General features: G+C 33.5%; 1 protein-coding gene across 2 annotated transcripts; it reads right to left on the minus strand.

Moving 5' to 3' along the window:
• Window positions 1-573: 573 nt before the first annotated feature.
• On the minus strand, window positions 574-8743 carry LOC115952763. 2 transcript variants are annotated; one of them, XM_031070004.1, is made up of 7 exons: window positions 8317-8743; window positions 7114-7274; window positions 5943-6048; window positions 4799-4981; window positions 2043-2531; window positions 1132-1286; window positions 574-1013 (listed from the first exon to the last, which is right to left on the minus strand). In XM_031070004.1, exons 2-7 carry the CDS (start codon window positions 7159-7161, stop codon window positions 669-671), a joined length of 1326 nt encoding a protein of 441 aa, XP_030925864.1. In that variant the 5' UTR covers window positions 7162-7274; window positions 8317-8743; the 3' UTR covers window positions 574-668. The 2 variants fall into 2 exon arrangements, 1 of the variants encoding a protein (XP_030925864.1); XR_004083532.1 differs by having other exon boundaries at window positions 601-1013; window positions 1132-1228.
• Window positions 8744-12559: the final 3816 nt, after the last annotated feature.

The raw sequence follows: 12559 nt of genomic DNA on the forward strand, positions 1-12559 counted from the left end.
ATTATTATTATTATTATCAATTTTTGCTATACTATACAAACAGAAAAATAGATATACTATATTCTATATTCTATTCTAATAGAATAAAGGTTGAGATGCCACTGGCACAAGATACCTATCACCCACAGATAACATATGTCACCATATAATCTTAGACTTGGCAGACGTGTCGAGTTAATTAATTTTGGGTAAAAAACTGGGCCCATATCTAATTATAACTTACACCTAGAGAATGCATCAATGACAACAAGTGTTCTTTTATCAAAGCATAATATAATGACATGTGTCATAATCGAAATAATTCTAATAGTAAGGAAAACAATAATGGGAAATGCTAACGAGTGCCCTTAAGGTATTGGTTAAGAATCCAGTTAAAGAAAGTTTTTATGAGGAAAAAAAAAAAAACAATTACTGTTTTGATAGCTTTTTTCATTTCCCATAAAAGTGATGTCAAAACTTTCCTAAAATGGATTGTTAATAAGTGCCCTTAGGGTACTCGTTAGCATGACCCAACAATAATAAAGATAATTAATTTTTCCCATAAACATTTTAAGTAAAAAAAAAAAAAAAAGGTTTTGGTAAAAACTTGGTTTTAAGTAATGACATTCATTACAAATTGTCTTCAAGTCATTAAAATACAACATCTTACATATCATATACCACAATCCTTATGCAAGACTCAATGACTTCAATCCAACATCCTCAATCCTACTAGAAAATACAAAGAAAGCAAATAGAACCCATGACACAACCAGTGTAACTCTATACATTCTTGCTCTGACTCGAGCAATCATTTCTCTCACCCTTGATTTTTCTTCCCTTCGCCTAGCTATACTTTCCCTCTCCCTTGCCTTTTCTTCCATTTCACGAGCTAGTTTTTCCCTCTCATTAGAGGCCTTTGCCTCATTCTCCAACCTCTTGAATTTTGCCAAGACTATTGGTGCAACTTCAGACCCACACTTACAAGTTTTTTTATCCAACCACTCACAGAATTTACAAGCCTGTACCTCTTTCTACACATAAAATCAAATCAAATCAGTTCAAACAGCCCAATTGCAACAATTTAATCAACATTAATCAGGTTTTAAAAAATAAAAAGCATTTCAAACTGAAGATGATTACATAACTCACCTCATCATAAAAGTGACAGCCATAAAACCTCCTCCCAAAATTATCCAATGTCAAAGACGTCCTTTGTGCGCATCTATCTCTCGAACATAAATGGTGACTGAAACTTGAGTAAAAATCACTTGATGAAGACATAGTGGGACACAAATTTTTGATTCCTACGGACAAATATCAAACATTACCCATCATCAGTACAAAATTTTCAAAATTTGAAATCCTAGAACACGCACTTACCCGTGAGAGACAAGAATGGAGGTCAAACTTGTATTTCCTTGCTTGCAATCAGTAGCAGAAGCCGAATCTTGCGTTAATCTCACACAATTTTGATCATGAAATGCGATTTCAGCCACAGGATTTGATTTCTAAGAAAGTTGGAGAAGGAATTCGAACGAAATATCTCTTGGATCCTAGTTCTAATTTGTCTTGTATAGTAGAGGGTTTTTAAGTGGAGAGGCCGGGGGGGGGGGGGGTGGTGGGTTACAGAGTCCTAACAGAGGCCACATCAGGTAGATAAAGTAATAAAGTCCAAACCATGGGTAGGCATTATTAAAATGGGCCTAATTATTACATGTGGATAAACTGTAATTACCCAACAGAATAAGATCCTGTACATAAATTTAGTTAATTAAAGATACACAAAAACTCATGCAGTTGTTGTCATTAACTGAACTCATGACCCAATCAGCATTTCCACCTAACAGTCTGTAATTGCGGGTATAACAGTATATATTTATTTTTACATTTTTGGCTGAGAGGGGGTTTTCATTCTTTCTCAGATGAATATATGAACAAAATAGTTGTTCCACTTAAACTAGCTGAGTTCCAGCTGCCTCACCGACTAGAACAGTAATCTTGAGCCCAAAAAAAAAAGGAAAAATATAAAAAGGTTCATGAGAGAGAGAGAGAGAACATACCAGAACTCTGTGAAAAGTCTGCTGCCAGGTCAGAGAGACTGAAATTTCGAGAATCCTGGCCTAAAGATCCAAAAGAAGAAGATTCCATATCCAGAATTTGTTCATTCAGGGGTTGTGAGTTAGACTGTACACTAGGGAAAGATTCAACAGATGCATCTTCAATCGTTGGATGCATTTCCAGGACATTTCTGTCAGAGCCATACATGTAAGGGGAACTGCCAGAATATCCAGTTTCTGATTTGATCATGCCCCCATTTATTCCTTGAATCATACCCATGTTTGAGCTTTGAGCTGATAGCATACTTGGTGGGGCATCAATCCTACTAGAATGAGCAGGCATTTGAACAGCAGTGTGCATACTTGGGTGCAACAATGATCCAGCATTAGTAAATGCATTAGGCAAACCAGAAACAATAGGGATGTACATATTTTCAGTCTTCACAGCTGGTACTGTATGCTCTGAAGCATAACAAGCTGAGTTCTGGTGCACTGTCAAATAAAGTAAATATCAATTGCCAATTCGATGAAAATTTGACATGCCATAACAAGCATGTACTGGAAATGAAATTTGTCCAAAGGAGCAATCAAGGAAAACATTAATAGAAGTGCCTAAACAGTCCCCCAGGCCATCCAATAAATCTGTAACAGACTACAATATGGAATTCTAAACAAAATTAACTCAGCATTACAAAGGAAGCGCCAGATGACGTTCACTTCCCACCTCCTTTGCCCCCACGCAGCCCACCCAAAAAAAGTCAAATGCCCCATCATGTGAAATTGGCTTTATGCCTGTAATTATATCTATGCCTACTTTTCTCACCACCTTGATCAACACCTATTCACTAAGCATTATCAACTGAAATAAAGTTGTTCACATGGTGCATGTATCTGTATCATTGTAAAGAAGGAATTTTTTGTTCATTTTATTTTTCTCTTGAACCTAACAATTCATTGTAAACCCAACGCAGCAATCAGTTTTCAATAAGTTCTAATCATTAGCATATCAATCTTTTGTTTGCATGTGCCTATGGTGTATTCTAAGCATAATTTTACAGTCATTAGACATTTACCCTGTCAAAATATGATGTTATGGCTTCTACACAGCCAACAAGTAGTCCTTAATTTATATAAACCATTAGCAACTTCGTGAGTTTGCCATCCTGACTTTTTTTAGATCTATGGTGTATTCTAAGCATAATTTTACAATTATTAGACATTCATCCTGTCGAAATATGATTTTATGGCTTCTACACAGCCAACGAGTAGTCCTTATTTTAAAAAAACCAGTAGCAACTTCGCTAGTTTGCCATCCTGACTTCCTGAGATGTTCTCCATTGGGAAAAAAATACATTGGGAATGGAGGCCTAAATTTCACCAGTGTGCCAATTATTAAATAAATAGGTTCACATGCAAGTGCAGCATTTTCAACTGTGCAAGCAATCTGTGGATTATTTACCAATGTGGATTTATTAACAATAACAAGCTCATGTGTTCTATCTCAGAACTCTGAGGCTTTTATTATGGTAATCAAATGCTGGAACCACTTGAGCAAGGTTGAGAATCTACATAAGACCACTCAATTATAATTTTTGAATGTTAATCTCTTGTAAACAAACAACCAACCTAACAAGTACTCTGCATTACCTGCTCATGGTCCACACCAGAATAATGCAACAGTGCCAGACTTATAACAGTTAAGCAATGAGAAGTGGTCAAGCTCATGTGAGCTAAAATTAAAGTCACAGTTAGATTAGATAAAAATCAAAGATTATTCCATTCTCTCTAGAATTTCTCATAGCATTCTACTTCACACAAATTCTCAAGCTTATACAGCTGCAGCCATTTGATAATGAGTACTAGCAGTGAATTCTTAAATATTTTTGCTAAACCACATTTTAGGTTTTTAAGTTTTTTCCATTAGCCATACAAATCCTGATGAAATGCAATCAAGAGATATAACATGACTAAAAATTACTGGTACGTAGTTCATCAAAAAAGAAAAAGAAAAATACTGGTACATAATGGTGGGGCAACTTGAGCCCCTCTTCCTTTTCTTCCGTCCACCTATGGAAGCCAAAACCACAGACTTTCAAGATTCAAAAGAAGATGAAAAAATAAGACATTAATTTCTCAGAATAAATTGTCTTCTGCGACACTTGCAAGTAATTCAGTAGTGGAGAAGGCAAAATTTTGGGGGCTGTCCAAGTTCTTCTAGATATTATTAAGAAAATTTATTAAAGTGAAAAAGGGGTGCAATTCTAGTGAACAATTATTCAAGATATTGCCCAAAAAAAAAAAAAAAAAACAATAGAAGAAACAGGGAAAATGAAATGTGTAAGGGAGGAAATACTCCCCCTATGCCAACCATAATATTCATCTCATAAGTGCAGCAATGGGAAAAGACTTCTCTATTTTCAAGTGACAGATCAAACTGTATGTTATCCAAAGAGAAAGATACATGATCCACTTAGATAGTAGCAATATATTCCAGGGAAATGCTAAACAATTGTACTCCTGGGATTAATTAAATGACCAGAACTATGAGCAATATGCAGGTATAAGGTTCTTGAATGTTGCAACAAAATAGATATGGTTTGTGCTAAATAATAAGAAAGAAAAAGAAGATCAGGGCTGCTGAGAAACTGAGAACAGTAAAATGAAACTTAGAACAACTAAACCTACAAGTAAAGCCGTGGGCCAAAATGGACTTCTAGTGATTATATAACCCTAGCTACTAAAAATAGAACAGGTCTTACATGATGAGATATGAGATCCATTACAGGTAGGCAGTGAAGCAACTCCACTTGGTTGCATCTGACACATTAGCTGCACCTGTAGATCAAGCAACCTGTTGAATTCATTTATTTGTTGCTTCACCATCAATCTAAGATAATAAGCCCTGAAGAACTCTTGATTTTCTTCTTCTAGCTTCTGCCAAACTGAAAAGCAAGCAAGATACTAAGTTTGTGAAGGGTAGAAGGACACAGCAAATGCATAACGACTGTAAATAGAATTAGTTGGGGAAAAAAAGCTTTCAGAAATCTGAATATATTTTTTTGAATCCACTAAAAACTGTGGGTACATGGATCTGATTTCTCATCAGTCATCATTGATTCATAAATCAACAATACAGAAGCCTTATCTTGCATGCTCTTCTTTTGAAAGAAATTGCTTGAGCAGCTGCAACTGCACTGGGTTTATTTGTTTAAGTTGACTGGCAAGGAGAAGTTAGAATAAAGCTCTGGATGGAAAGCGCTGGGGAAAGATAAGATGTTGGATCAGGTTGAAGGGCTGAGCAATCCTATTATGTCTGAAGAAGTCCTATCTCTATAGATAAAAGGAGTGATAAGTTTGCAGCGGTTCATGACTCCTGATTGCAACAGGTTGGGTGATGATTCAATATCCAAGTAGACCAATGAGTAAAAAATTCTTTTTAGAGTTCAAAGTTCAAACCTAATTGGTAAACATATAACACAATTACATGAGCTATGGTCTTCTTGAATATTAGAATTAATAATATAAAAGAAAGCTATTAAAGAAGCCTGAATAGCAAGGTTCAGAATGCAAACTAAACGAGTTGCTTGGGCAATAGGCCAATGATACTTGATCAAAATTGGCCTTCAACATGCTATTATTTCACCTGTTTTCTTCCTTAAAAAAAAAGGAAAAAGAAAGTTGAAGCTATGCAATTTAAGGAGTTAATTTTCTAACTCTTCTAAAATTAACTTAATTATCAAAATAATTACACTGTATTAATTTATGATCATGCAGTTTTTTAATTTTGAGTATGCAAGAAATCTCCATATATTGCTTGTGCAAATACAACCTACTCATATATGTTTCAGAACACATAAATAAAATGAAAATAATGACAACTATAAAAAAAGTATCCATAATTACCAAGCTCTGTAAAACCAGGTTCTATTTTTGCTTGATCCAATAGAGTTTCCACAACCTCCTTCTGACTCATGTACAATTGAAGACATTGCTCTATAAGATTTTCCACCTGAAAAATCAAGACATATATGGCCAGAAAAAGGAAATAAAAAAGATCAGGACAGCCAGATTCTTTTTCTTATATACAATACATGGACAAACCATGTTTTACATTTTTCCATGTCATCAACATTCTATGGTAGGGTTCATCCTAAAAGAGATTTTTAGTCCGACTGGCACTCCTAGTATTTCCATTAGAGACATCTAGGGTTCAAATCACCACATCCCCCGCTATTGAATTTTCAAAAAAATGGACCGACTTCAATGAGATATCAAGTGCCTTCCATCCAAAGCTGCATATATCATGGGTTTGAGTCCGGAATCAACCTTTCCCAAATAATAATAATAATAATAATTGGGGGGGGGGGGGTTGAGATTTGAGGGTTTTGTGCACCGGGTACAACCTTTACCATTTTATCAAGGTTCTATGGTAACTCTAGGGTATGGTACCCATCAAAATCATTTATTTCAATTGATTTATTCACGAACAAAAGGGTAAAATTAAAACACAAGCAAATACAAGGTCATGATCAAAGTGGATACTATACCTTCGCAAAACACTAGAGGTAAAGTAGAGTTCACTAAATTAACATCTGTTTAGTTAAAATTTCAATAATTCTACAACGGAGTTAGCGTAAAAACTCTATAAAATCTCAATCCATATCCCCTTATATCATACATACATTGATACATACACACAATATAATATATATATATATATATATATACAGAATTAAAAAAAAAAATACAAGTAAAAATAAGAAGATTATATTTAAGCTTATCCTCCAATTTCTCTAAACCTAAGCAATAATAGTACCACACACACACATCACAATACAATTTTAATTTTTAATTTTTAATTTTTTTTTGAAATCACAATACAAAGGATGAGGAAAAAACAATCATTATTCAGAACTAAACAAGTCAATTGCTCAAAGAATTTTAAAAACAAATAATCAAAATACACAAAAAGGAGCAATTAGAAGAAGTATAAACCTATATAATTACTTTTTACTAATTAACATCACTATTTTTTTTTTTATGGAAAAAAAAAAATTCAATCTGAAAAGCTTACCACTTGTATATCTTGGCACGAGACTCTTCTAATGGAACCACTCGACATTTTTTGGATGCAGAGAACCGAAATGAAAATCACTATAAGAACGAACGCTATGAGGAATATTCGAAGTTGAAGCTTATTTTTCACGCTGATTTTCCTCCACTTTCAGCTTAAACCTGTCAAAATAATCAAAAATCAAAAAACAATCTAAGATAATACGCCCTAAAGAACTCTTGCTTTTCTTCTTCCAGCTTCTGCCAAACTGAAAAACAAGCTAGAAAAAGTTTGCGAAGGGCAGGATGCAACAAATACGTAAATAGTAGTGTCTGGGGAAAAAAAATTCTTTTAGATTTTTTTTTTTTTTTTTTGCTTTTTTTTTTTTAATTCACTAAAAACTTTGTGGGGGCATGGATCTCATTTCTCATCATTGATCATGAATCAACAATACAAAAGCCTTTATCTTGCTTGCTCTTCTTTTGAAAGAAATTGCTTGAGCAGCTGCAACTGCACTGGGTTTATTTGTTCAAGTATTGGATAAGGTTGAAGGGCTGAGCAATCCTATATTTCTGAGGAAGTCCTATCTTTATATATAAAAAGGAGTGATAAGTTTGCAGCAGTTCATGACTTCCGATTGCAACAGGTTAGTTGATGACTCAATATCCAAGTAGGCCAATGAGCAATTTTTTTTTTTTAGATTTCAAAGTTCAAACTTGGTAAACATATAACACAATTACAAAAGCTATTGGAGTCTTGAATATTAGAGCTAATAATATAAAAGAAAGCCATAATAGCAGCATTAATAGGAAGATTCAGAACGCAAACTAAATGAGTTATTTGGGCAATAGGCCAATGATACTATTTCTTCTTTTCTTTTTTTTCTTTTTCATTTATTTCAATTAATTTATTCATGAACAAACAAGTAACATTAAAACACTTGCAAATACACATGATTATGAACATAGTGGATACTACACCTTTGGAAAAACACAAGTGGTGCCGTATAATTTTCCATTCAAACAAACATTTACTAGCACTAATTTAACATCTGCTTTAGTTAAGATTGTGATAATTCTACAACAGAGTTAACCTAAGAACTCTAGAAAATCTGACACACACACAAACCAAAAATAAAAAAGAAGACTATTATATTCAATTATCCCCCCATTTGTCAAAAAAATTGAAAACAAAAATTTTGAAATTAAAATCTGAAAAGCTTACTACTTGTATATCTCTGGGCGAGTCTGTTCTAAAGTGAGCTGCTCGACATTTTTGGGTGAAAAAAAAAGAAACGAAGCTCGTCGTATAAGAATGAACGCTATGAGGAATATTGGAATTGAAGCTTAGTTTGCAGGCTGTTTCTTCTCCACTTTCAGCTTAAACCTTTTGAGTAATCGAATATTAAGCGCTTTGATCGCATCAAAAACAAAATTTCACAAAAAAGAGCTAGTGGCTTTAGCTAATCTCGCTTTTGTATTACCAAAAACAGAGACAAACATCCAAGAGTTTGAATTTGATTATTTTGTAACCAAAAGCAGAGAGTTGTGATGTGAATTTATTGAGAAATATGTTAAGAGAGAAAGTTCTGGAGCAAATTGGTGATTTTGATCGAAATTCGATAGAGAGAGTGAGAGAGAGTGAATGGAAAGGTGACGAAGCAAATGTTCGCTTTCTATGGTGGAATCCGCTTTTATATAAAGTAATATTTTTTATTTTTTATTATTTTTTCATTCACAAACCAATGCTGCAATAATCTAGAGGCATGACAAATTTGAAATTTTACAACGTGGCAAGTCATTAAAGAAATACCAAATAACAAAAAAGAAAAAAAAAAAGATATATAAAGTAATGTTAGTTATGAATTTATTTTTATATAAAAGTTGATAATAATTAGTAAAGTTTTGAAATTTATTATGAAAACTATCGTGTTTGTAGCATCACTCGATAAAAAAGAAGAGAGATGTTACGTCTACAATATTTTTACAACAAATCACAGGTGATTAGTTGTTACTGGTTCAAATTTGAACCCAACACTAAGATTACTTTTTTGCTCCAACAATAACAACTTGCCACTTAGGATTTGTTATAAAAATATTGTGGACATATCATTTCTCAAAAAAGAATTGTTTTTGGGTGAGTTGACAAGGTGGATAGTGTAGAATGCTTATGTACATTACACCAGTCAAGGCACATGAGAGTGCTAACGTGGCTAGATCCAGACCCTACATGTGGAATAGCTATGAGTAAAAGAAAGGAGACGTTGGCTATAGAGGGGGATCTTTGGCTCATGCCAACAGAGTGACCATCTTGGGGAAGAGTAAGATTTGCACCTAACATGGACACCCAGCACTTGCACAAAAAAAAGATAGCGACCCCTTATGGTCAGATACTATAGAACACCCTTTATTGGCTGAACTTGTGTTGTACTGCTGTTAAGGACACGTGTATCACTCCTGGTATCCCTGATGTCACTTTTCTTATCCAAGGTTTACGCCCCACGTAGTAGTAGAGCCACCCTCCGTTCCACGACCCTGACATTGGCATGTTTTCTCTCTCTTCTAGCCATAGTATAGTACAATAACTGTATTAGGGTTTGAAATGGGCAAATAAGGGTTTAACACCTGTCTTGATGTATCTCATAACATCCCTTCTTGGCTGAGCTTGTGTTGGATCACTGTTGAGGACACGTGTATCACTCCTGGTATCCCTGTTGTCATTTTTCTTGTCCAAAGTTTGCTCCCCACGTAGTAGTAGAGTCACCCTCCGTTCCACTACCTTGACATTGGCGTGTTTTCTCTCTCTTTCAACCATAGTATAGTACAATAGCTGTATTAGGGTTTGAAATAAGCAAATAAGGGTTTAACGCCTATCTTGATGTATCTCACAACATTCATAGTACTATAAGAGGAACATGTTGTTGAACAATTAGGGCAAGAACCTAGAGAAAACAGGAGAAAGAGCAGAAAATTTGTGTAGGAAAATGAGGTTGAGAAAAGGCTTTCTTTGGGAAGAACATCACCCCTGTACAAAGGCTTTCATTTTCACATAATAGAGAGCTCTAAAGAGTAAGGGACATTCTCTTCTTGCTCACTTGTGGTTTTTCATCCCTTCCAAAGGGTTTTCCATGTATTTTCCTATGCCTTCTTTACTTTCCACATTATGCTTTCCATTTCTCTCGACATTAAAGTGTTAAAGTTTTCCTTTTTATTGTTCTTAAGCTTTTTCACTTAAATGTACGGTTAGATCCATCATCCATTCTCTCACGTAGTCTTAAAAATCTAACTTGCACGTACAGTTGACATGTGAAAAGAGTGGGGTTCACAAATATGGGAAATTTTTTTTCTAAATAACAATAAATATTAAAAATTTTAGTTAATTGTCACATTTCAAAATAATGTTGAAAACTAGCATCTCGAGTGTCTAAAACTCGAGTTCCAAGATAAAACTCGAGTTTTTAAGTCTCGATTTGTAAGTTGATTTGTTTAAAGTGGGAAAAAATCAAGCTGAAGATCGAGTTTTAAAGACTCGACTTCTATAAATTGAATAAAAACACCGCTATAGGTTTATAAAACGTCACTATAGGACTCCTTAAACCTGTACTTATAAAAAATTTCTTTTGCAGGAAAACGCCGCTATAGGGCTTTAAAACGTCACTGTAAGACTTAAAAACGCCACTATAGGTTAAATTTTTTTTGCATGAAACTCGAGTTTTAAATACTCGAGATCTATGTGGCATTTTCACACTCGCAAAGCAAGTCTTTTAGACTCGAGTTCTAATATGAATCTCGAGTTTCTAAAACTTGAGATACTACTTTCCTTTATTGTTTCAAACGTTGCCTAACTAACTATATACAATTCTTTTGTACTGCTATTTTGCACATTACCTCCAAATATGGGAGATTGAGGGCCTATTTGGTAATAGTTTTCAAGTATTGCTGTTCAAAATGATATGAAAACTGTAGTTTAAAAAGTGTTGTAAAAATACATGTTTAAAGTATTCATAATGCAAAAAATGTATTTGGTATCATGTTTCAAACAATATATTTTAAAATGTGAAAAAACATAATTGTGTGTTTGGTATGTGTATGCATATTTTTTTTTAAAGTGGCAACTTTCTAACATGCACAATTATTTTATTAATATTTATTAGAGTAGAGAGAATTTCCCACGCTATTTATAGTTGGTCTTCTTTGGTTCTTCTTCTTCTTCCTCTTTAGAAAAGTAACGGAAGTGAAGAGAAAGATGAAGAAATCTAAAAGTGAAGAGAGAAGGAAGCGTGAAAGAGAAGGGAGAAAAAGAAAGAACAAAAAAAAGAAAAAAGAAAAAAGAAAAAAGAAAAAGAAAAAAATGAGGCGTGTTGCATTAGCGTGAGAGAGAGAGAGAGAGTTGTAGATATGTTAGGTCTTAGCAAGTGCGTTCCACACTTTTCTAAATATTTACAAAAATGCCATTGAACAATGTTACTTGAAAATTAAAAACTGGTATGAATGGGTTTTCTAAATATAGTGTTTAAACACCCTAAATTGAGAATCGTGACTCAAACACTCCTAAAAAAAAGTCATACCAAACATGTTATTTTTTTTTTTGGGCCCCACAGTTTTTAATGTTTAAACACTGAAAATTATTGTTTGAAATCACTTACCAAATAGGCCCCGAGTACTGACGTCCACAATAATTTTACAACAAATCATAAGTGACATTTCATATCAGGTAATGCCAACTAGAATGTGTTGTGAAGTTATTGTGAAAATATTATGGACATAACATTTCTCATGGGAGTTCAATAGATTTGGATTTTGGATTTGGACCGTCATTAATTACCATCTAATTCATTTATTTGGCTTGGCCAGCCTTGGATCAAATCAATGATGGCTCTAAGAATTTTTTCCAGGGTAGTCAATAAGAAATTTAGGGTATGTTTGATAAACTGTAATAGGTACTGTAATATAATAGTTATTCCTATGATATAGCTATTTAGTAGTTTGGTTATGCTTTTATTACAAGGAATAGTCAATCCTTATGAATAGTTATTCTTTAAAATGATGAATAACTATTCATCTCTAAAAGAGAAGTAATAGATATTCATTAGTAGGTGTATTAATTTCTACAATTAATATATTTCTAAATAAACAAACTTTCCATATGCACATAACAATTATGAAAATAAAAAATTCATAAAAAATAATTAATCTCTCTTTCAAATTTAAAAATATTATTTTTTAAGAAATATAATTATATGAGTAAGATATTTCCTAAAATATATTTTAAGTTTGATTTAAAATACTTTAATTCCATTATCTTCAGGGTTTTATTATTGTATTGTCACCAAACAAATGAATAGTAATAAGCATTACATTACAGTATTTTGTATTCTTTGTAATATCTATTCATATTCCTATGTAATTACCGTTACAGTATACCAAACGTACCTTTAGAGAAATCACTCATTGACAGACAACAAACA

The sequence above is a fragment of the Quercus lobata genome, chromosome 7 (genome assembly GCF_001633185.2).
Source record: "Quercus lobata isolate SW786 chromosome 7, ValleyOak3.0 Primary Assembly, whole genome shotgun sequence".
Lineage (NCBI taxonomy): Eukaryota > Viridiplantae > Streptophyta > Magnoliopsida > Fagales > Fagaceae > Quercus > Quercus lobata.

Coding starts and splice junctions, on each gene's coding strand:
- LOC115952763 (XM_031070004.1), bottom strand. CDS start 7,161: ATGTCGAGTGGTTCCATTAGAAGAGTCTCGTGCCAAGATATACAAGTG. Junction 6,049..7,113: donor CGTGCCAAGATATACAAGTG/GTAAGCTTTTCA, acceptor TTGATTTTTCAG/GTGGAAAATCTTATAGAGCA. Junction 1,287..2,042: donor AGACTTTTCACAGAGTTCTG/GTATGTTCTCTC, acceptor ATTTGTCCGTAG/GAATCAAAAATTTGTGTCCC.